The sequence below is a fragment of the Bos taurus genome, chromosome 6, assembly GCF_002263795.3.
Source record: "Bos taurus isolate L1 Dominette 01449 registration number 42190680 breed Hereford chromosome 6, ARS-UCD2.0, whole genome shotgun sequence".
Classification (NCBI taxonomy): Eukaryota; Metazoa; Chordata; class Mammalia; order Artiodactyla; family Bovidae; genus Bos; species Bos taurus.
In genome coordinates this window covers 61239716-61265687 of record NC_037333.1, presented here as the reverse complement: position 1 = coordinate 61265687, position 25972 = coordinate 61239716, and the positions used below count along the sequence as shown (strand labels likewise).

The 25972-nt window shown below is 39.3% G+C and overlaps 1 protein-coding gene across 9 annotated transcripts in view; it reads left to right on the top strand.

Annotated features, from left to right (window-relative positions):
- The window catches only part of ATP8A1 (ATPase phospholipid transporting 8A1), a 238136-nt gene extending 212478 nt beyond the window's left edge, over window positions 1-25658 (top strand). For 8 of the 9 annotated variants that reach the window (XM_024993042.2, XM_024993040.2, XM_024993038.2 and 5 more), the window contains 4 exons: window positions 13081-13169; window positions 13890-13982; window positions 20526-20617; window positions 21797-25658. In XM_024993042.2, the coding sequence (XP_024848810.1) occupies window positions 13081-13169; window positions 13890-13982; window positions 20526-20617; window positions 21797-21894 (372 nt within the window). In that variant the 3' untranslated portion in view covers window positions 21895-25658. 9 annotated transcript variants of the gene reach the window in all.
- Window positions 25659-25972: the final 314 nt, after the last annotated feature.

The window sequence follows — 25972 nt, the reverse complement described above, 5'->3', positions numbered from 1 at the left end:
TTAGGATGGACTGGTTAGATCTCCTTGCAGTCCAAGGGACTCTCAAGAGTCTTCTCCAACACCACAGTTCAAAACCATCAATTCTTTGGTGCTCAGCTTTCTTTATAGTCCAACTCACATCCATACATGACTACTGGAAAAACCATAGCTTTGATTAGATGGACCTTTGTTGGCAAAGTAATGTCTCTGCTTTTTAACATGCTGCCTAGGTTGGTCATAGCTTTTCATCCAAGGAGCAGGTGTCTTTTTTTTTTTTTTAATTTACACTATTGTATTGGTTTTGCCAAATATTGAAATGAATCAGCCACAGGTATACATATGTTCCCCATCCTGAACCCTCCTCCCTCCTACCTCCCCATACCATCCTTCTGGGTTGTCCCAGTGCACCAGCCCCAAGCATCCAGTATCGTGCATCAAACCTGGACTGGCGACTCATTCCATATATGATATTATACGTATTTCAGTGCTATTCTCCCAAATCATCCCACCCTCTCCCTCTCCCACAGAGTCCAAAATACTGTTCTATACATCAGTGTCTCTTTCGCTGTCTCGTATACAGAGTTATTGTTACCATCTTTCTAAATTCCATATATATGCGTTAGTATACTGTATGGGAAAGACTAGACATCTCTTCAAGAAAATCAGAGATACCAAAGGAACATTTCATGCAAAGACGGGCTCGATAAAGGACAGAAATGGTATGGACCTAACAGAGCAGAAGATATTAAGAAGAGGTGGCAAGAATACACAGAAGAACTGTACAAAAAAGATCTTCACGACCCAGATAATCACGATGGTGTGATCACTCACCTAGAGCCAGACATCCTGGAATGTGAAGTCAAGTGGGCCTTAGAAAGCATCACTACGAACAAAGCTAGTGGAGGTGATGGAATTCCAGTTGAGCTATTCCAAATCCTGAAAGATGATGCTGTGAAAGTGCTGCACTCAATATGCCAGCAAATTTGGAAAACTCAGCAGTGGCCACAGGACTGGAAAAGGTCCGTTTTCATTCCAATCCCAAAGAAAAGCAATGCCAAAGAATGCTCAAACTACCACACAATTGCACTCATCTCACACGCTAGTAAAGTAATGCTCAAAATTCTCCAAGCCAGGCTTCAGCAATATGTGAACCGTGAACTTCCTGATGTTCAAGCTGGTTTTAGAAAAGGCAGAGGAACCAGAGATCAAATTGCCAACATCCACTGGATCATAGAAAAAGCAAGAGAGTTCCAGAAAAACATCTATTTCTGCTTTATTGACTATGCCAAAGCCTTTGACTGTGTGGATCACAGTAAACTGTGGAAAATTCTGAAAGAGATGGGAATACCAGACCACCTGATCTGCCTCTTGAGAAATTTGTATGCAGGTCAGGAAGCAACAGTTAGAACTGGACATGGAACAACAGACTGGTTCCAGATAGGAAAAGGAGTTTGTCAAGGCTGTATATTGTCACCCTGCTTATTTAACTTATATGCAGAGTACATCATGAGAAACGCTGGACTGGAAGAAACACAAACTGGAATCAAGATTGCCAGGAAAAATATCAATAACCTCAGATACGCAGATGACACCACCCTTATGGCAGAAAGTGAAGAGGAACTCAAAGGCCTCTTGATGAACGTGAAAGTGGAGAGTGAAAAAGTTGGCTTAAAGCTCAACATTCAGAAAACGAAGATCATGGCATCCGGTCCCACCGCTTCATGGGAAATAGATGGGAAAACAGTGGAAACAGTGTCAGACTTTATTTTTTCTGGGCTCCAAAATCACTACAGATGGTGACTGCAGCCATGAAACTAAAAGACGCTTACTCCTTGGAAGGAAAGTTATGACCAACCTAGATAGCATATTCAAAAGCAGAGACATTACTTTGCCAACAAAGGTCCGTCTAGTCAAGGCTATGGTTTTTCCTGTGGTCATGTATGGATGTGAGAGTTGGACTGTGAAGAAGGCTGAGCGCCGAAGAATTGATGCTTTTGAACTGTGGTGTTGGAAAAGACTCTTGAGAGTCCCTTGGACTGCAAGGAGATCCAACCAGTCCATTCTGAAGATCAGCCCTGGGATTTCTTTGGAAGGAATGATGCTAAAGCTGAAACTCTAGTACTTTGGCCACCTCATGTGAAGAGTTGACTCATTGGAAAAGACTCTGATGCTGGGAGGGATTGGGGGCAGGAGGAGAAGGGGACGACAGAGGATGAGATGGCTGGATGGCATCACTGACTTGATGGACGTGAGTCTCAGTGAACTCCGGGAGTTGGTGATGGACAGGGAGGCCTGGCATGCTGCGATTCATGGGGTCGCAAAGAGTCGGACACGACTGAGCGACTGATCTGATCTGATCTTATCTGATACTGTATTGGTGTTTTCTTTCTGGCTTACTTCACTCTGTATAATAGGCTCCAGTTTCATCCACCTCATTAGAACTGATTTAAATGTATTCTTTTTAATGGCTGAGTAATACTCCATTGTGTATATCTACCACAGCTTTCTTATCCATTCATCTGCTGATGGGCATCTAGGTTGCTTCCATGTCCTGGCTATTATAAACAGTGCTGCGATGAACATTGGGGTACACGTGTCTCTTTCAATTCCGGTTTCCTCAGTGTGTATGCCCAGCAGTGGGATTGCTGGATCATAAGGCAGTTCTATTTCCAGTTTTTTAAGGAATCTCCACACTGTTCTCCACAGTGGCTGTACTAGTTTGCATTCGCACCAACAGTGTAAGAGGGTTCCCTTTTCTCCACACCCTCTCCAGCATTTATTGCTGAGCGAGCAACTTTTAATTTCATGGCTGTAGTCACCATCTGCAGTGATTTTGGAGTCAAAAAGAGTCTGTCACTGTTTCCATTGTTTCCCCATCTATTTACTATGAAGTTATGCCATGATCTTAGTTTTCTGAATGTTAAGTTTTAAGCCAAATTTTTCACTCTCCTCTTTCACTTTCATCAAGTGGCTCCTTAGTTCTTCTCTTTCTGTCATGAGGGTGGTGTCATCTGCATATCTGAGGTTATTGATATTTATCTTGACAATCTTGATTCCAGCTTGTGCTTCCTCCAGTCCAGCGTTTCTCATGATATACTCTGCATAAATGTTAAATAAGCAGGGTGACAATATACAGTCTTGACGTACTCCTTTCCTGATTTGGAACCAGTCTGTTGTTCCATGTCCAGTTCTAACTGTTGCTTCTTGACCTGCATACAGATTTATCAGGAAGGAGGTCAGGTGGTCTGGTATTCCCATCTCTTGAAGAATTTTCCGTGGTTTGTTGTGATCCACACAGTCAAAGGCTTTGATGTAGTCTATAAAGCAGAAGTAGATGTTTTTCTGGAACTCTCTTGCTTTGTCAATGATCCAACAGATGTTAGCAGTTCGACCTCTGGTTCCTCTGCCTTGTCTAAATCCAATTGGAACACCAGGAAGTTCACGGTTCACATACTGTTGAAGCCTGGCTTGAAGAATTTTAAGCATTACTTTGCTAGTGTGTGAGAAGAGTACAATTGTGCAGTAGTTTGAACATTCTTTGGCATTGCCTTTCTTTGGGATTAGAATGGAAACTGACCTTTTCCAGTCTTGTGGCCACTGCTGAGTTTTCCAAATTTGCTGACATATTGAGTGTAGCACTTTCACAGCATGATCTTTTAGGACTTGAAATAACTCAACTGGAATTCCATCACCTTCACTAGCATTGTTTGTAGTGATGCTTTCTAAGGTCCACTTGACTTCGAATTCCAGGATGTCTGGCTCTAGATGAGTGATCACACCATTGTGGTTATATGAATCATTAAGATCTTTCTTGTATAGTTCTTCTGTGTGGTTTTTAGCATTCAAGATTCTAAAGGATATCACTGTATCTCAGGTTCAGTGAATCAGCTCCTCTCATCCCCTGAGAAAGCGAGCTCAAGGAGAATGTAACCGTGCAGGTAGGCTAAATGAGATGGGACTGAAAGTGAAACACAACAACAGAAACCTCCAAAGAAACGTTCAACTCATACAGCAGAGACAAAACACTTAAGAGCAATAGGAAGGGAAGATCCACAGCTTGGTGGGAAAGATCTAGAAAGTTTGTATGAAAAGAAGCAATAAATGCAAACTTGAAGTTGGGCACTGATTTTTGTTTATTTTAATGAAAATGATTTCATGAAGAAGATGCTTTCAGAGGAGATCAGAAGGGTGAACTGAGACATAGAGGAGATGGAAAAGTGAAAGTGAAGTCACTCGGTCCTGTCCGACTCTGCGACCCTGTGGACTGTAGCCTACCAGGCTCCTCTGTCTGTGGGATTCTCAGGCAAGAGTACTGGAGTGGGTTCTCATTTCCTTCTCCAGGAGATCTTCCCAACCCAGGGAGATAAGAGGAGTTTAATTATCTATTAACTGAGTAGATGGCTCTGAAAAGAGAACAGTGGAGGTTGTGGGCTTTGAGGCTCACAAAACCATATCACAGTACAGACCATCTCTGAATAGTGGTTCTACCCAACTATTTCAGAGAAGCTGTAGCCAGAAAAAACACTTAAACTCTTGGATCTGAAGCCACACTTGACCGAATCCTAAGCAGCACATGATAGGATATATAAGCTGCATATAATACAAGCTTTGGGAGTTTTCAAAGTATTGTGAACCTATCCCAGTACAGTACTATATAGCTGACCGTGTTAGCTGAGTACCTGGGCTAATTTCACTGGACCTATGAACAAAGTGGGCATACAAATGTGCTCTCAGAATGGAACTCGTTTGTTTGTGGTGAACTTACTCTATATTCTCCAGCACACGGATGGTGAGTGCTATGGAGAACCCCAGTGCAGGAAAGAGGATGGAAAGCCCTGCAGAGGGGTGGGGTGCTGTTCTACGTGGAGTGGCCGTGGGAGAGCTCTGAAGATGGCCTCTGAGCAAAGACCAGAGCAGGGTGGGCAGGACCTATGGCTCCCTGGATGAAGATAGTCACAGACAGAAGGAGCAAACACTGATGAGGCCAGAGTGTGAAAGCAGAGCAAGGGAGGGAGGGGACTTCCACTGGCAAAAGATGGGTAGGGAGCTGGGTCAAGCCCTACTCCTCTCTCCCCAGATCACATAAATATCTAGTTATGATTTCTCCCACAATAGCTCCATGCCAGAACACAAGAAAACCAAGAACATCTCAGGAATATAGTCCCAAAGCTCTGATGGGTTTTGGCTTTTAATCATTCTAAACACTAAGTTGTAAGAACTTACTTATTCAACAGTTATTTATTAACACCTGATTGGTGGTTAAGCACTTGAGTTGTGAGAATTCATCAAGATGCATTCCCTCTTCTTACAAGGATCATAGTCTGTAATTAGAAAATGGATAATAGTTACCCATTTTGGAATAATTACCCAAATTGGAAGCACAAAGTAGAGTCAGCTAACCCAAATCTAAGGATAGAAGTGACACTCAATGTGAAAGTTGAAAAGCCAACAAGAATCATAGACACAGGGGCTTCAGGATGCGAATCAGCTTGGGCAGCTTCCAGGATCTGAAACACGTGGTGTAGCTAGAGATGAGGGCTGTCTTGAGAGATAATATGGGAGAAGTAATCAGAAGTCAAATAGGAAAGGTCATGAAATCATATTATGGAATTTTGTATGCCATCCTGGGGGTGGTGTGAAGCCACTGAAAGGGTTTCATCCAAGAACTGCTCAAATCTTAATTTACACTGTGGAAACATCTCTTTGGCTACAGTGTGGGGAGTGACTAGAAGCAGAGCAGGACTGGAGTCAACAAGTCCACCCACGTGTCTATAAGGAGGACAAGCAAAGTTTGGACTGGAATAATGGCAGCGAGTGAGAAAGAAGCAGACAGGTCCAAAGTTACTAGAACACAGGAGAACCAGGCTATAGGGTGGATGTGGTACCAAGAGACAGTTCATGAATACAGTCCAGGTTTCTGTCTCACGAAGGTGGCAGTGAAGCTGTTCTCTGAAGAGACTGCACAAAGGCAGAGCAGGTCTGGGAGGGAGACAGTGTGTGCTGGGGATGTATTAAGTTTGAAGTACCTATGTAGCGCCGTCGGTAAAGAGTCTGCCTGCAGTGCAGGAGACCACAGTTCAATCCCTGGGTCAGGGAGATCCTCTGGAGAAGGAAATGGCAAACCACTCCAGTATTCTTGCCTGGAAAGCCCCAGTCCATGGGATCACATGAGTCAGACACGATTTAGCGAATAAACCACCATATGTAACATTCAAGTTCAGAACTGGATAAGCTGTGTTTGAAGCAGAAGCAAGAGATGTGAGCCACAGGGAGGGACCATGATGATCCCCTTGATGATCCCCTTGTAGATAATAGAAACCGTCAACCTTCCCAGGGAGGGTATATATGTGATAACAGAAGACTCCTGAGAGAATGCCAGGATAATCCACCTCTCTGTTCATTCAGGGATCATCCAGACAATCAGCTTCCTAATAATTACATTCTGTGAATAGCTTGGACAATATTATCTTGTTGTTGTTCAGTCATGAAGTCATGTACTAGGCTTCCCTGTCCTTCGCTGTCTCCCTGAGTTTGCTCAAACTCATGTCCACTGAGTCCGTGATGCCATCCAACTCAATATCTCATGCTCTGGCACCCCCTTCTCCTCTTGCCCTCAGTCTTTCCCAGCATCAGGGTCTTCTCCAATGAGTTAGCTCTTCGCAACAAGGGCCCAAAGTATTGGAGCTTCAGCATCAGTCTTTCCAATGACTATTTAGGGTTGATTTCCTTTAGGATTGACTGGTTTGATCTCCTTGCAGTCCAAGGGACTCTCAAGAGTCTTCTCCAGCACCACAGTTCAGAAGCATCAATTGTTCAGTGCTCAGCCTTCTTTACGGTCCAACTCTCACATCCATACATGACCACTGGAAAAACCATAGCTGTGACTATGCTTTTTAGTACACTGTCTAGATTTGTCATCACTTTTCTTCCAAGGAGCGAGTGTCTTTTAATTTCATGGCTGCAGTCCCCGTCCACAGTGATTTTGGAGCCCAAGAAAATGAAATCCAACACTGTTTCCACAGTTTCCCCATCTATTTGGCATGAAGTGATAGGATCAGATGCCGTGACCTTAGTTTTCTGAATGTTGAGCTTCAAGCCAACTTTTTCACTCTCCTCATTCACTTTCATCAAGAGGCTCTTTAGTTCCTCTTCACTTTCTGCCATTAAAGTGGTATCATCTGCATACATAAGGTTGTTGATATTTCTCCCAGGAATCTTGATTCCAGCTTGTGCTTCATCAAGCCCAGCATTTCTCATGATGTACTCTGCATAGAAGTTAAAATAAGCAAGGTGGCAATATACAGCCTTGACATACTCCTTTCCTGATTTGGAACCAGTCTGTTGTTCCAGGTCAAGTTCTAACTGTTGCTTCTTGACCTGCATACAGATTTCTCAGGAGGCAGATAAGGTAGTCTGGAATTCCCATCTCTTTAAGAATATTCCAGTTTTTGTGATCCATACAGCCAAAGGTTTTAGTGTAGTCAGTGAAGCAGAGGTAGATTTTTTTTGGAATTCCCTTGCTTTATCTATGATCTAGCGAATGTTGGCAGTTTGATCTCTGGTTCCTCTGCCTTTTCTAAATCTAGCTTGTACATCTGAAAGCTCTCAGTTCTCGTACTGCTGAAACCTAGCTTAAAGGATTTGGGTATAATTTTGCTATAATGTGAAATGAGTGCAACTGTACAGTAATTTGAGCATTCTTTGGCATTGCTTTTCTTTGGAATGAAAACTGACCTTTTCCAGTCCTGTGGCCACTGCTGAATTTTCCAAATTTGCTGGCATATTGAGTGCAGCACTTTCACAGCATCATCTTTGGGGATTTTAAATAGCTCAGCTGGAATTCCATCACCTCCACTAGCTTTGTTTGTAGTGATGCTTCCTAAGGCCCACTTGACTTCACACTCCAGGATGTCTGGCTCTAGGTGAGTGATCACACCATCTTGGTTATCTGGGTCATTAAGACTTTTTTTGTACAGTTCTGTGTATTTTTGCCAACTCCTCTTCGTCTCTTCTGCTTCTGTTATGTCCTTGCCGTTTTTGTCCTTGTGCCTATCTCTGCATGAAATGTTCCTTGGTATCTCCAATTTTCTTAAAGAGATCTCTGGTCTTTCCCATTCTGTTGCTTTCCACTATTTCTTTGCATTGTTCACTTAAGAAGGCTTTCTTATTTCTCCTTGCTATTCTCTGGAATTCTGCATTCAGATGGGTATATCTTTCCCTTTCTCCTTTACTTTTACTTCTTTTCTCAGCTATTTGTAAGTCCTCCTCAGACAACCACTCTGCCTTCTTGCATTTCTTTTTCTTGGGAATGGGTTTGGTCACCACCTCTTGTGGAATGTCCATGTAGTTTTTCCTATGAGTTTCACTGGTGTTTTACTGTTTTTAAGAAACTCACAGTGAATATTTGCAGTTCCCAAAATTAGTTCCTTGGGATATTAGTAAGCAATATATGGGGAAAAGTATTCCATGGTCAATAAATACATCTTGGAAACCTTGGTTTAAAAAACTATTTAGTAGGTTCTTTATTATGATTTCTCAAAGACTTAAAAAAGCTCCTCTTCCCTGTGACTCACCAGGACTGGAGGCTGCTGTGGTTTGTTTGAGCCATGACAAGCTTTTGGAGGAAGTGCTTTCAGGACTAGTGACCACAAACAGTTTAATGGGATAGTAACCTCTACCCAAAAACTGTACCAAATTTCAACACATAGTTTCAGAAATTGAATTATCAAATTAACAGGAATGAATGCTTGTGTTCTTGATGCACATGTCAGTTGCCTTTCCCAAAGTGAGTACGTTTATTATGGAAGTGTGAATTACCACCCAGACCTGTTTCACCATACCATCCCACTTCCCCAGGTGTGATTGTGAATTGTCCAAATCTGATCTAATTTGGTAATGTTTCTGCAACTGTAGAGAGGCTCGACATTTTCCCATGTTATTGATTACTTGCTGCTGCTTTTGTGAATACCTTCTCAGGTCCTTTGCCTGTCTATTGGGATCTTAGCTACTCTTATGAAAATAAGTGGTCTATTTTTATAATCAGATATTAATGCAGAATTTCATATACTTCTGGCAGCCATTTTCCAAGTTCTTATGTATCGTTTATTTTTTAGTTAGGTTATTTTTGAACCTGTGGTGCGTCTACATTTTAATGGATCAGTTCTTTAAAGCATTTCTTTCTATAGTTTTTTTTTTTTGAGTAGGTTTCTTTTTTTTTAATTTATTCATTTTAATTGGAGGCTAATTACTTTACAATATTGTAGTGGTTTCTATAGTTTTTTTTTACCATTTTAAGGCTTAGAAAATCCTTTTATAAAGTTTTATCTAGACACTTAGTAATCACTTCTTGTTTTCTGTTGTTAATATTAACTCTTAACTCCTCTGGAGTTATTAGTATATTAATTTTATTATTATATTATAGATTAATTATATTGATTATTAATTATTATTAATTAATTATTAATATATTAACTTATCTTACACCCTTCCCCCTCCCAGAAAACTAACCAAGTTTTACAGCAGTATTCTCTGAATAATTTTCCCTTCCAAATTAATATGTAGTACCCATACAATCTTGAATAATTTTTATGAAATAAAAAACATTTATCTCCATTTATTAAATTAGCAAATTGAGATGAATGGCAATTTATTAAGATTCAGTTACTTGGCCAATTTCAGTCTGGAGAGGAGTAGATGTTAATGTGATGAAAACTATGACATTTATAAACTTGCATTTAATTTGATGTTGTGATAAAAAAACTTCCTTCCTTGAAGCTCATGGGAGAGATCACTAAAAGGAACACGAGACTAGAGAGCTTAGAGGAATTTGAAAATTAAAATGAATAAAGGAACGTTTGTTAATAATCGATGTTAGTAATGAAAGCAGCCACTTTATAAACATTATTGGTTTAATTCTTATAATCCACTTTACAGCTGAGGAAGCAGAGACCCAGAAGTGACTTCCTCTGGCTCTGAGAGCCGGGACAAACAGAGCCAGGACCGCTTCCAGGGCTGTTTATCACCAGCCCTGGTCCAGTTGGGGTCTACGGATATAGTTTTAGCACTCCCCAAGGGGCCTTCTTACAGCATCTGTACTTTAGCAAAGAATCAGCATCCTATTCGACATTTATAGGGTAAAAGAGGGGACAGATTTAAGAAGTGCATTGCTGAAAGTTTGTAGGCAGGTAAGCACATTGAAATCCTCTCTCTTCCGAGCCTGAACTTGGAGGACCCTGCAGGTGAAAGAGTGAGTGTTCCTGTCTGTGTGAGAACATGGGTACCAAGGGGTCATCTCACTGTGGGTCAGAAGGTAAGCCTTCCCATCCGCTCACTGCACAGGAGCTAGGCTTTTCTCAAATGTTCTTTCTCCGCAAGTTCATAGGGAAATTTCAAAACAATTCCCTGGTCCTCTGTGTCTTCAGGCAGCGATGGTTCACTTTTGAAGGCCGAGGCCAATGCCGAGGCAGCATTGCTCTGCAGACACGCAGTTGTTTGTTCCCAGAGCAAGGCCTGTGCCCTCCGCTTTGCCGGCTTTGCAGCTCCCTGGGCTGATCCTCTCAAGTCCCCTGGGAGCCACTTTTGTGGCAGATTCCATTTGGTTTCAAAGGGCCTCGAGAGGGGCGGCGGGGCCACTTGGCGTGATCCCCCCAATCTCCCACGTTAAGAGTGACTTGCAGGCTGCCCTGGCGGGAGCCCGAGCCCAACCCCAAACAGGCTGCCCCTGTTCCCCCCATTGTCTGCGGACCCGGCGTCTTTTCCCAGCTGACCTGCCTGCAAGTGGAGAGATGTGAAAAGTTAGAGACAAAAATGGTCTCTACAGAGTGAGAGAGAGCTTTCTTGTACAGAAAGGAAGGAAATACCTCTGTGGGATTTTATTTTTCCCCCCCTCTTCATCCAAAAAATACAAAGAGACTCTCTGTCTTTAATGCGAATGTCGGCTTTAAATCTCTTAGGTTTGGATTAACTCTGCAAAAGAAAAAAAAATCTGACAGGCTTTCAGATATGACGCAGAAAAACTTTTTTCCCCTCAATTCATGGTGTGCATTTGCAAAGCCAAAGGCTGGTGGACTGAATAGTGGGCGCCAGTCTCCCCGTCATAGTTAACATCACAATGGTCAGAATTAGCAGCCTCTGTCCCCACCAGGGGACATTTAATACAAGGTGGCAAAGGCGAGAATAAACCTCTCTTCTCTTGCCCCCCAAATTAAAAGAGATTAAAATTAAACCAAAGAAACAACGTTATTTTCAGTTACATGACTTAGACTTATCTTACCTTTTTCCCGCGAAAGGAAAAAGAAATGTGGCATTTTGCAGTCATTACCTAACTCAAAAGCTTCCTTCCAACTAAACAAAACCCACTGACTTGATGGACATTTCCTGTTACACAGTTATTGTTGGTTTTCACTATTGAGGATGTCAGCAAGCATGTCGAAGATCATGTTTTGCTTATAAAATAAAATGACTTTTATGTGAATATCTTTCGTCTTGGTGGTGTCCGGAAAGTGGGTGCTGTTCCACTGAATCCACGTGGCGATGTTTATTTTCTGAAATTTGGGGTAATAGCATGTTCTTATTTTTAATGTATTCAGGGCTTTTTCATCCTAGATACTGGAGTATTCTGCACCAAGAGTCAGTATCAATAAGCTTGTGTTAATGTAGAAAATTTTTAAATAGCAGCTCCCAGTTTCCAAATGAGAGTCAAAATGAATAGGTAATCTGAAGCACAACTTAAAATTAGCAGTCTTTATATTTGATAAGGATGGATTGATTAGGACTGTTTATGTATAATTGTGAAACCACCTATATAAATTAAACTCTAGATCATTTTTAATTCCTGACCCACACCTAGTTTAAAAAAAAAAGTTTCTTGTGTGATACTTAGTGGGATGTAAATGGGTGTGCATTAGTTGGCTACTATATAACAGAGTTATAACAATACGTTTATGGATTTAAATAGGTACTGCAAATTTGTTCTTGATAAACAAATAGACTCAAAGGGAAATAAAATATTACTTTTGGTTTTATTTATTTATATGACGCTATCCACTTTAAGCTCTAGGTAATCTGATGACATTATAAAGGGATTTTTATTATAATCACAAACAGCTAACAGAATTTATTAATTTTTATTATAGAATCATTTTCTTTGCAACCCCAAAGGCTCTGATATAGCAATTTGGGATTTAATACAAATGAAAGTGTGTTAAAATAATTTTTCAGAATACACTGAAACAAGTTATGTAAATCTTTGAACAAAAATTAGTATTATTCCTGCTGCTGCTACTGCTGCTAAGTCGCTTCAGTCGTGTCCGACTCTGTGCGACCCCATAGACGGAAGCCCACCAGGCTCCCCCGTCCCTGGGATTCTCCAGGCAAGAACACTGGAGTGGGCTGCCATTTCCTTCTCCAATGCATGAGAGTGAAAAGTGAAAGGGAAGTCACTCTGTCGTGTCCGACTCTTAGCCACCCCATGGACTACAGCCTACCAGGCTCCTCCATCCATGGGATTTTCCAGGCAAGAGTACTGGAGTGGGGTGCCATTGCCTTCTCCTACATAATATCAAATTGTTATTTTTCATAGATACCCTAACTTGTTTATACTGTATTCATGATATATCTGGATGATGTTTTAGTATCGTGTAATATTTTAGAAAAAATAAATTTTTATTTTCCAGAAATAGTAAATTTAGTTTCTAATTAGGATTGATTTTATGTATTGTATTGTAAGAGAATTTAATCCAGCATATGTTTGAAGTTTGCTCAAAAAGATAATTTTTTATATTCTAAGTTATAAAAGAAGGTCAAAGTTTATTACTCTGTGTTTTGGTCACAATAATAAAAAATTCATATAAAAATATGAAAAGATTTGGTACATGATAAAACTTTTCTGTATTAGCTACTGAGGGAAAAATAGAAAGGCATGTTTTCATAAATTAGGCTTTTAATTCCAAATATTTCACAAGTTTGAATTCAGAGTTATTTTATGCCCTCTTTCAGAATGAGATTCTTAAAATTATTTTACTTGAAATCATATAACAACTGAATTTTTATTTGCTGACGTATTTTTATGATTTTTAAAGTTATACTGTTTCTGATACTTAGGCAGCCATGTTGTTCAGTTCTGGAGTCTTTTGGATGGGCCTGTTATTTATCCCTGTGGCCTCCTTGCTCCTTGATGTGGTGTATAAAGTGTAAGTATAATACTCAGTTATGTACATAACAACATAGATGGCATATTAATCCTCGGATTTCTCTAGTTGTAACATCAACTCTAATATAGAGCTTACAAGATAGGAATTAGAAATATTAATTAATTCTATGTAAATACAGGAGAAAGGATTGATTGAGGAACTAGAAAACTATATTAGTTTAAAAGAGCCAGCAGAAGTAAAGCAAGTAGTTTCAATTAACATTTTTATTAATCAGCCTGAAAAACCCCTTCAAGGTAGAAGAAAAAATTCTGTTATCTCCAAACACACGCACACACACACACATACACATAAATTTTTAGTGAACAATAATTGTGAAAGGAAATTTTTGCTTGCCTGATTCTAAACATATATAAAATAGAGACTAGAAGAATCCACAATTTTATTAATCCTTCTCAAGGATTGTAAGTTTTAAAATGTTCTCTCTTCCCACAGAAAAGATATCGTTAAAGTTAGTTAATGTGATGCTTGTTCAATAACTATTTATTACTATCAACCTAAACCATTTATGACTATTGTTTCTATAATTATATTAATGCCCAAAATTACTATAATTTTTTAGATTCTATGAAAAAAATTCCTTATACTCTGATTACTATTGTACTTAGAAGCAGCATGACAAAAACTTGTTTTATAATGTTTTAAATCTTCACACAAGTACTCCTATCCTTTTTCTTTTCTTTCCCTTTTATGTTTTTGCAGTATCAAGAGGACTGCTTTTAAAACATTAGTAGATGAAGTTCAGGAGCTGGAGGCAAAATCTCAAGACCCAGGAGCAGTTGTGCTTGGAAAAAGGTAAAATACACACTGTGTTCTTTTCTCAGCGAGCTTTACATTTTTCTTTTGCTAGCGGTTGGAAATAAGCAGTTAAATTTGTATTTATCTGTTAACGTGGAGCTGGCAGTGTCGCTGAGAGATTTTGGAATCAGAGAGATGCAGATTCAAATCAAATCTCTCTTCACTGAGCTGCCTGCGACCTCAGCCAGGTTGCTTGGTGCCACTGAGCCTCAATTTCCTCATCTACACAATGGGAGTGGTCGTACCTCCCTCACAGCCAGTCGTGAGAATTGAAAATAGTGTCAGTGAAGCAGGTGGCTTGGGGCTTAATGAGCATGAAATAAATGGTGGCTACAGATAGTGTTTATTATTAAACTGAAAAAGAAAATGCAGTATTCATAATGCAATAGAATACAATCAAAGTCAGAGGTTGACACAGAGTCAGATCTCTCAGTTACCTTCATGGTTCAGTACTTTATTGGAAACTGAGCTGGGGGTCATATATGAAGTGAGTTATGTCTTCCAAGTCCTCTTCATCACCACCACCCACCCACCCCCAAACCAAAAAAAAAAAAAGCAAGGTTAGAAAGCTAATCGAATTTACTAAACTTCATAAAGCATTACAAAAAAGAAACTAAAATTATTCGAAAGCACTCTATAATAATCCACAATTCTGATGAAAATACCAGGAATTTATTCTCCCTCTCTCTCATCACACTAAAGTGAGCTGGCGTTTTGTCTCGACCCTAGGAAACATTTTGCCCTGGTCTGTGTCACCTTCATCATGATTCACTGTCATTACTCAGTTTGACACAATGGAGTAAGTGTCAGACTGGGAACTCGGGCTGAGACCTTGGCTTCCAGCCCGCTCTTGCTCTCATTAGGCCAGAGGGGCACGTCATACACCAGTCTGCGCCTCTCTCCTAAAATTAACAGCACTGGCATCTGTGGGGTGGGCACCGCAGGCTAGGCACTGCACTCCTCACTTCATAGCTACTGTCTCATTGAATCGCCATGACATTCATGGACAAATCCATCATCCCCATTTTTTCCAGATGAGGAAACCGGGGCTTAGAGAGACCCAAGTTCTCCAGGTCAGAAGTGACTGTGCTGGGCCTTGAGCCCGTGTCAGTTGAGTCTAGAAACCCTAAGCATGCGCTATTCTGCCTCCTTTGGCTGCTTTTCAGGAATGTAGTGGCGTGGCACAGACATAGCCTGCCTGTAACACGACAGTTCTGACCTTTCCATGTCAGCGTCCCTGTGCACATGATGAGTTGGTGACACCTACCTTCAGATGACAGGAGTAGCTCCTCTTCCCTGCGCTTTCCCCTCATCTCTTCCCTTAACCTCCAACTCTACACCAACTCCACTGTCCTCTCGCTTTCCCTCTAGCTATAAAAAGGATATGGTAAGAGTTCTCGCTCTTAGGAAAGAATGGGTGCGTGTATATGTATGACAAAGTCCCTTTGCTGTGCATCTGAAACTATCAAAGCATTGTTAATCAGCTGTACTCCAGTATAAAATGTTTATTTTTTTTAAAAAAAGAGTTCTATTAATAGTTCACAGAATCATGAATAAAAATATTCACAATTATTAGGGAAAGTCCACTGATAGTACTGTTACTTAGTAAATTTCTCCTATTTGTATGTTAATAAAACTTACATCAAGCCCCTTCACGTGATACTCTTTTTCATCATTTATAGTATTTCAGTGACTTCAACAATTCATAAGTCAGACTGAGGGTTCGATGTGATGACCTCTGGTCTCTGGGTCCTAAAGAGTCAATGAGTCTGTGATATGTGTAATCCCTTACATTAAATAAATAAATCAGAGAGCCTAAAAAGAAAGAAGTGAATTCTGTGTAAATGACCACCAACTTCTCCATAGAAAATGCATCTGATAAATTTCCTGCTGCTGCTCAGCTCATTTGCCTAAAATAGTGGTTCAGCTTATTTCGGGGACTCAGGACTAAGTTAGTTGTTAGCTGAATAGCCCAGTCAAAAACTCCTAGTTTGGTATGGACCCCATGTTGCTATTGCTGCTGATTGGTGAGCAAAATGATGGTGATGGTCAGCCTGGCCATGGTGTCTCCCTGCTGAGTGGCAGCTAGAGAGGAAGATCTATGAGAGAGGAAAAGTAGCAACTGATCAGCAAAGCCTTCACATCAAACTGCGTTCTAAGGCAGATTAGCAATTGTCAGATTGATTTTATTGACAGAATTGTTTTAGGAACGTTGGAGAATGAGTGAGTGAGTGAAGTCGCTCAGTCGTGTCCGACTCTTTGTGACCCCATGGACTGTAGCCCACCAGGCTCCTCTGTCCATGGGATTTTCCAGGCAATAATACTGGAGTGGATTTCCATTTCCTTCTCCAGGGAATCTTCCCAACCCAGGGATTGAACCCGGGTCTCCCGCATTGTAGACAGATGCTTTACCGTCTGAGCCACCAGCGAAGTCCATGTCAAATTTTCAAACATGAGCTGATTTCATCTGCACTTTTCAAAGAGGGAAAAATGATGATTTCTGTGTATTCGAGTGACACCAGGCTTCCTTGAGGGCTGAAACACGCACATTATTTTATGCTTCCTGGCCTCAGCCTGTGCTGATTCCTTGTCTAGAAGCTGAGACCCTCTTACAGACTTGTAATCCAGTTCCTGGCTTTCAAAACCCAGTCCAAACGCAATTACCTCAGCATTCCACAGATAAAACCAATTCCCACTCTGCTGTCTCTGCATTTGGTTTATTCTTCTGCTTCTGCATCTACCACAGTATACCAGAGTGTATGTCTCCAACCTGTGTTTGCTTGTGTCCCCTACTAGACTGAGCTCCTTGAAGGAGAGGCCTCTGTCTCAGTCTTAATGGCAACCCAGCACCAACCACAGAGCCAGGAACGTAGTAACACTCAGTTAATATTTACTGAATGGGTGAATGAATGGTCAGGAGAAGGAACCAAAGAATAAATTCATTAATGGAAGGGTAGGTGAAAGGCTGGTTGAGTAGTGGGCCAACCTGTGGGTAGTTAACGGGAAATGTGATACACAAGGGCATAGAACTGTCTAGGTTGCACTTGCCCAGCTAGCAAGCTCCAGTGTAATGATTGTTTACTTTTTGTCACAGAAGGATGCAGTTCTTAGGAATGACCTTATAAGTTGATCACCCCAATTGTTTAATCTTCACTAAGCACTACTATGAAGTCAAGCTAGGTGTAAACACGCAGCTTCTCTGTGTCAGAGAAACTAATGTGTAAGCACTGTATCCAGATTAGCATTTACAATAATTCATTTCTCATCTCTACTCATTTTCAAAAATTAAAACATCTTGGTTAAAAGAATTAGTCTTTTTTTAATAGAAATAAGTATGCCATTTATCATATTATTATCCTGACTTCCCTGGTGGCTCAGATGGTAAAAAAAAAAAAAAAATCTGCCTGCAGTGCAGGAGACCCGGGTTCAATCTCTGAGTCAAGACGATCCTGGATTTCCCAGGCGAAAATACTGGAGTGAGCTGCCATTTCCTCCTCCAGATCACTGTGTAGCCATGGCTGGTTATTTTGGGTAAAGAAACTAACTCGTAAGCTATGAAACTGTCCTTTGCTGTTACTTTCTATGGACATGCTCCAACACTAAGGAGCAGAAGCATCTACATTTCCAAAATCCAACAAGCTTTGAAGTTCAGTTTTTTCTACAAGCTTATAGCGAAATTTGCTGGATTTTCAAAACAATTTCTTCTCGAAATATAAGGACATTGATAGTGTTTATTTTTCTGCAGTGTAAATATGTCTGTGTTTTATAGCAGAAATATTAATTTGGGGGATACGGGTCTCTAAGGTCTCACTTGGGAGTATTACATATATAAATCGTGTGTAACATATTACTTTCCTAAAACAAAACAAAAATATGAATTGAGAACCCCAAAGTGTTAAAGTAATGGATTGCGGACACTGGGCTCATTGGAGACAGGCAGTTATTACTGGATATCTTTCCTGTGGGTGTGAAGCAATGCATCTTATAGTAAGGCCAAGTATGAATAATGAGAGTCATAATTTTTTACACCTATCTATAGATATTAGCCAGTATAACATCATCAGCCTCTACTAAATAGTATTTTAGCCCAGGATCTTCAGGTCAGTCCTCATTAACTTGTTCATCACCACTGTTTGGCCCAAAGCCTGAGCTTTTTAAAGTAGGGAAATATAGATGTCAGATAATTTGGTCATGGAGACAGTGATGGTGGTGTCTCCTAGCTTTTCTCTGTGTTGTTTATCTTAATGAGAAACAAGAGGTTCGATGTAGCTAAGGCAAAAGACAAAGCCTAGTAGCTTTCCTAAAGAAGTGGAGTGGGGGACATTAGAAATTAAAACTCATGTTTAGCAATAGACTTCTCTTGTTGAGTCAATGTTGAATATGAACCCAGGCATCAGAAATGATCCTCACAAAGTATCTTTGCCTTGTGATGATCTCTGTTGTAGTTGGTTTGTTGTTGTTTTCTTGGGATCGAGGGAATAGTAAGGATGGGAAGAACTAGTGTTTCTAAGTGGCTGAGTAGTTCCTAAGTACCGTCTTCCTGAATCTTCCATCAGCCCGAGGTTAGGAACTGTCCTCCTAAACGCCATGAGATGTCTGAGAACGGCTGCCTAAGGCAGTCCAGCTAATAAATAACAGAATTAAATCAAAGACTGCAGAGACCAGGCTCTTTCCACAGTAGTGTGCTTCTTTCCCCAGAAAGAAACTTCTTTCTTCAAATAAACCCTAGACGTTAATGCGACATGACAGCTGAGTGAAAATATAGCCTTAAATGGCCATTACAAAACAAAATTACATTGTCTCATATATTTTGGTTGCCATAATATGAAAGGGGCACTTCTATATTGAAGGATCATGCATTTAAGAAGGCCAGCCTAAAACCTGGAAAACGTATTTTGGGAAGAAGAAGCTCCATCATGATACACTGCTGTCCTCTAGTCTTCTGTAGTCATTCATTTCGGTTTTAAACACCAGAGACTTCCCAGCACCCCATCCACAGTGCTCTGCTAACAAAGTCAGACCACCTGCTGCTAAAGCTGCTGACTTCCTCAAAGCAGTTAGATGTTTTAGTGTCCCTCTGAGTCCCCAGGTCTGTAATGGTAGATCATTTTAAGAGTAGAGTAAGAAAAGTCTGTAAAAATGGCTCTTTCTTATTCCCCATATCTGTTTATTTCACTGGCAAAAACAAGTTTTATAAGTTTTTGCAAAACTGCTAGAGTTTTAAGATTAATTAGCTTTCTTGCCTTAATTCCCAGTGACAATAAAGTATGTCTAATAAGTACCAGTTAACACCCCTAGACTTTTAAAAAATATCTGTGGAAGATTACTACAAATGTCAACATTTCCAAATATTTTACTTCAGCAAAAGCCTAAATGTTTCTGTAATTACAATGAGTTCATTTTGCAGATGATCCTCTTTTTTTGTGTATGATAAATATTGTTCCATTTCAAGGTCTTAAAAAAATTGGCAATATACAGAACTAACATAACTTACAGCAGTTTAACCAAAGCTTTAAAATGGGGAAGCTAAAAGATGGAAATTTGTCCACTGAGTCAGTTCCAGTGATTAAAACAAAATTGCATAAACATTTGGTGCAACACATGTGGATTACTTATTAGCTCTTCATGCTTGTTATGTGGCTTAATATCAAAGCAAAGTTTTATAAATCAACCAGTGGAGAAATGGCATGACTGGGAGGATTGATGGTGTTTAAAAGTGCATTTCAGAATTACTATTCAAATTTATTTATTTGACAGATATTTGACTTCCCACTGTGTGAAACAGTATTCTATGAGCAGGAGAGAAAAACAGACGCAGTATTTCCTGCACTCTGCTTTTAGAAGTTATATAATTACATGGATTCATTTCTGCAGAAAAGATTATTCTAAATGTTTATTGAAAATAGGTGTTCTTCCTTGTCACTTTACCTAGTAAATTATTTTCTGAAAATACTTTTTTTATTTTAAAATGAGATTAAGGAACACATTTCATACCATATTAGAGTGGTAATGGAATTTTTTCTAATTAAAAAGTCTATGAGATTTCTTCTTTACATATTTTTTTTTATTTTTCTGTATAAAAAAATTAATTTATACCAGAATATATGCAAAGTAGGAAAAAGGTATAGTAATGGTTCTTTTTTTTTAATTCTCAAATGCCATACTTGCTATATGTAGTAAGTCAGCTAAGATTTTAGAAGGTACCATCACTACTGGTGGATTTTGTGTTTTTTGTTAATTGTATCGTGCAGGTTCTGTATCTCTGTTTGACTTAAAAACTGGGGTTGCGGACATCTTTTGCCTGCACTATTGGGGACAAAACTCTTCTGAGCTGTAGGGGGAAATGGCCTCTAAAGTATCTGTCTAAATACTTGAACCCTCATTTGCTGTCTGAGAAAAGAGGGTGAAAAAGAATCAGTAGACTACAGATTTCTCAAACAGTCTTTTGTTTAAGTCTGACTCTCTCTGGTGGTCCTGTGGGCACGCCGGGGTCTCTGCCGAGTTGATAATTCATTTCACACGTTTGCACCTGCTCTGCAGCCTCACAGAGAGGGCGCAACTGCTCAAGAACGTCTTTAAGAAGAACCACGTGAACTTGTACCGGTCAGAATCACTGCAACAAAACCTGCTCCGTAAGTATTTGAGTTCTGATTTTTAAACACATTCTCCGCCATTACCTCATAGCTTTTGTAAGAGCAGTATTTTGACTTGAAGGATATTTAACTATTTACAATTAACACCTCAAACAAATCATGCACACTTGCAACATAGTGTATAAATATTAATAACAAATGTTTACAGAGTCTTTTGACCACAGCCATCTCACTTTCAGCAGAAAAGATAGAGCATTTGAAAATCTTGCTGCTTTCACTGCACAAAAAATATTTCTGCATGCCCCTTACCTCCTTAAATCTTAAAAAAGAACCAGTAAAATAAATCTTAACTCTTAAAAGCTTACTCGGTATTGTTATCTTTTCTACTTGAATAACTTTGCAAGAGCCTTTTCAGCTTTCATACACAATGACATGTGTGTGAAACAGCACACAATGAAACATATATTTTCCCCTTCAAAAATATTTATGCATATTTAGAGTTGTAAGAAATTATTAGATATCATGCCCTCTTAAAATTTGAAGGATCTCAAAAAGAATATGATATATAAAGCCCTGTAGTAAAGGCATTTGTGTTGGTAATATGTCTTTTGTTTCATGTTGTCTCCACATGTAATTTATTTTCATGTATATATACTCATGTTTAATGCTTTTGCTCTTTATGCTTCAAGAGGCCTTCTCTAAAGATGAGATCCCCTCGGGGGTCATCTCTTATCCCCAGGCCCCCTGTGACCAGGCTAGGGCATGAGTGAGTTTATTTGTAGACGCTGAGAGTCCAGAACCATGTCTTCTGAGGGAAGTTGTGTGTGTTTATCTCCTTGCTCTTATTCTTCCTTCACTCTCATCCGCCTGATCTATCTGGAATACACACTCCCACTTGACTGCACCCCTTCCCACCCCTCTGCTAGCAGGAAGCAGACATTGGAGGAGTTGGACATGATGTGCTGAAGGGAGAATGGAGGGGGGCTACAGCATCTGTTCATCCAGCGAGCAGAACGCCAAGGATCTAAGCCACCATCGTCTCACTCTTCATTTTGCAGTTGAATCTATCGTTTCCAGACATTAAAAATTAGTGTCTTTATGCTTTCAAAGGCAGGGAAGGATGCATTAGCTCCCCAAGTTAGAAAATGAACACTCAAAACTCAGAATAACAGAGACTTCCTGTGACTTCAAGCTCACCGTTTCTGTTTTAATTTACAGATGGGTATGCTTTCTCTCAAGATGAAAATGGAATCGTCTCACAGTCTGAAGTGATTAGAGCATATGATACCACAAAGCAGAGACCTGATGAGTGGTGATAGGTCGAGGGGCTGCAAGGCCAGCTTGGCTACGTCTCTAAGGAGAGTCCCAGGTCTTCACCAGAATCTGCTGACCAATTCCAGTCTGGTCCAAGGAGGGGAAATGGATCTGAGCTCATCTCATTGACTGACATTCAGATTCATGTATATTATAGACGTAAGCACTGTGCAACTATACTGTAACACCATCTCTTTCAGATTTTCTAAAGTATTTGCTAAGTCTTTGTAAACAGACATTGAAAATGACCTTGTATCTTGCCAGAGTGTTTTTTTCAACTGAGAAAAGGTCAGTATTCTTTTGCTGTTACTCTGGAGCTGTAACTATCAGTGTCTTGGATACACCACAAGGCTATTCACCATTAAAAATCTGTAAAATGGTAGTAAGTTAGAGAGACTCTTGATATCCAAATTTAGATTTCAGAACATGCTGGGAGGGGGCGGGAAACAGCCTTCTTAAGGAAGCAACTTACTGAGCAAAATTTCTAAACAAGACATTAATGATAAGTGTTTGTGTCAAAAATTGTCTTGATAAATGTCTGCCAAAGAAGTTCAATAAATGTATTACTATTTCTCCTTCAGTAGTCATTTGCCCAGAAATTTACAAGAAAGTTTACCTCCAGTTCTGCTGTAAGATCTGCATGCCTGACTTTTCAAATCTAAGAGTGATTTGTAAAAATGAGTATTTCAAGGCATTTGCTACTAATATCTGTGATGTTGCACCTTTGGCCTTACAAATGCTTCTTTCTCGTTTGTCTTGTCTGTTTGTTCAAGTGGAAGTGCACAAGTGGTTATGTGACTGTCGTTACAATACTGATTTTTAAAACTGTACTTATTGTGTCTCCGTCCTTTCTAATGAGGTTTCATCATCATTGAGATTTTTCTTAGAACCTGGCTTCTGCTGTAGATTAAATGATGTCATTTTGTCTTTGAGTTTTCTTTTTTTATTTTTAAGAAAAATGTACTTAAGTGTTTATGTGAGATTTCCAATACTTCTGTGGAAGTGTTTGAAAAACCATGGCAGATAAATGCCTGGGCTTTTGTAACGCCTGTAGGCTCAGCTTTTTGTCCTGTGTCTTGGTTTTCCCTAGTAGTGCCCATTCCAGATGCCTGTGGTCCTGGATGGCACGCCCCAGGTTAAGATGACTGCCCTGAACTTATAACCAAGAATAGCTGAACAGTTCACTTGTCAAGCAGCTCCCAAAATTAGTCACATGCTGCTTACTGGAACAAATAAGTAGTACTTTCCCCCCGTTTTAAAAACACCTATTTTATTCAAGCCTATAACTTTACAAAGAGATCTGTTCATCATGAGTAGATTTTGTTAACATGCTTTAAAATATAGATTCCATTTAACTGTTGCGGCATTTCCAAGATATCTCCTGAAAATGCCTATTTTGCTATGCCAACAATTAATGGAGAAGGGGCTGTTTAAAAACCACAACCAGTTTTCTACACTATTTTTAACATAATGCTTTCATGTAGAAATAAAAAGAATTCTAGCTTTCAGATACATTTCAGAGATTGAAGCAAACTTTTTGCCTTGTATTCAAAAGCCTGTTTGCCTTTAAGTGGACTTACCAGCAAAACAGATAGAACTTCCTCTTTAAAAAAATAAGTCAACTACAATTAAGAAGAGAGGTGATTTTCAAATCATTCCTTGAGTTTGATAATTTCACATCTTTTTCACCCTTTTTCTCAATCTAGATTTAAAATTTTAGTCTATATATTATTTCCTTCTCTGAATTTTTAGCTCTTTAGTTACATGTATGCCTCCCACATTTTCTACAAATGTGAGAGGTTATGACATACATAACTTGAATTTAAAAGGGTTAAGAAGGTGACATACTTCACTCTCCACACCCTTTCCATTCGGAGTTCAGATTATGAAAAGCATGAATTCAAATATGCAAGACCACAGGTCTAAGAGTCTAAGATCATCTTCAAAATTCAGATGTCACAGTGTTTGTTACTGAATGGCTATTCAGAGCATCTGGGCCTCCGTGATGACAGGTGAAGTCAAACCACAAAAAAATGGAAAACAAGAATCAAGTAAAAGGAATAAAGGGTTTTTTAAAAAAAAAAAAAAAAAGAATGAAGTACATCCCTCGGGAGAAACACTTAATAGCAGTTCCAGAGAAGGGCTGCTTCCATTTCCCCTCACCTCACAGGTGACATCCTTCTCCGTAATTTTAATGTAAAAATGTGATGAGTGTAATAGAACTGAATTTTCTGACTTAAGAAAACTGGAAGCTTTATTTTTACCTTGAAAGATGATTTGTTTCTGTGGAGCTCTTCAACATGAGTGGAGGACTCATGGTTAATAATGTGAAAGAGCATGATCTGAAACATGACTGATTTATGCCCTTTTGTCCCATGGACCTGTTTTTGAGTTATCAACATTAAGTAAATCTCTTAGCTTCTCGGTAGGGAGTTGAGGGGTAGGCAGCAGGGAGTGACCACCTTGGTAAAACTTAAAAGACAACATTGCAACTGCAGTGACTTTGTAGTGTTAGAGAAAACCCTCCTTTTTTTAACCTTCCTAAGTGGGGTGGGGGTGGGGGTGGGTAACACAGTTTTACCAGGATTAAAATAAATAGTTGAAGTGACTTTTAATGTGTATTTTCTTAAATAAGGGACATTCTTCAATTAAAAAGTCCCTTATAGGGACTCTTGCAAATGCTAACACCATTGCTTTACAATGTTTACAGTTCAGAAAATACTACTCACAGCAGAAAATCCTCATTTATTTTGCATTGAAAAGTTGGAAGTTGCTTCTTTAGCATTGACTAGTACACAGTGATATTGAGCATGAACTTTCTAAATGTTTTATATATACATATAAAAATATATTGGTATTTCACACCCAGAAAGATGCTATATGGTAGAAAGTATGAGCAGGAAAAATGGTGTTTCTCAGGAATGTAGTAAATTTTAAATGGAATAAGCGCCATCCACCCTCCCACACAACACTCTGGCTGACATGAGCCTGCTTGGGCAACGTGGTGAAGTTAATGGAAAACTTCTTCTAATCAAGTCAGGTGAATGTGTATTATATTCAGTATTAGCCATTTACGTGAATTGTGTGGTCACTGAATGGAATCAGCAATTCCTCTTTATTTCCAGGGGGGAAAAAATGAATTCAAGAAATCTACATTTATTCTGGTCATTACATTTTATATTTTAATTTTGCAGTCCTGCATCCTAAATATCCAGTGTGAAAATCATGTGATAATTTGTTCTGCATTGTGTATGCTGTACATCACTTATCTGTCACTTAAAATGTTCTTTCAGGAAATGAATACTAATCTGAATGTACTAGATTGCATATTCACAAATTTTTATGTATAACAAAATCATCGTTATTACAAAGCTAAATAATCATTAGTGTTTATTTCTGTGCAGTTTGCCCCTTGATATGTCCTGGTTCTAAGACTTATATCATCTGATAAATCTATAATCATGTACAAAATTTATTGAGCAAATTGCCACCCTGTTCACATCATATGAACCAGGCCCATGGAATTCTTTTGTAAATTACTTAATGTAAACACCATGCAGTCTGGTGCCTAATAAATGCTTTTTAATGATGAACATTACTATAATGCCTCTTAAAGAGACCATAGTCTGATTTTTCTCACATTAAAATAAGTGAAGTCACTTGTGAAACTGTTATACTTTGCTGCATTTTAATTAACCTTCAACAGCTATTAAAATGGAATGTAAGTTGAATTTTGAAGGAAAGGAAATAAATGTTTTCCATTTTTCGTCTTGATTTATTTTCTGTATGAGAGCAGCTGTGTTTTTGATAGGTTTATGGTTTGCATGAATTAATATTTAAAGTGGTCTAGGCCAACGCATGGCTATTGCTGTAAATCTTGATGTTTATTTCTGCCTTATAAAATTCTCTCATGGCCTACCTGAGACTTAATATTCAATGGACAAATTAACTGGTCCTCCACACAACTTTTTTTTTAATAAGTAAATTATTTTACAAACAAATTTGAACTAATTTAATTGAAACTTTTGTTTAGCTTGCCTCTAAGAACTTTGCTTAATAAAGCTCACAAAATTTCTCAGC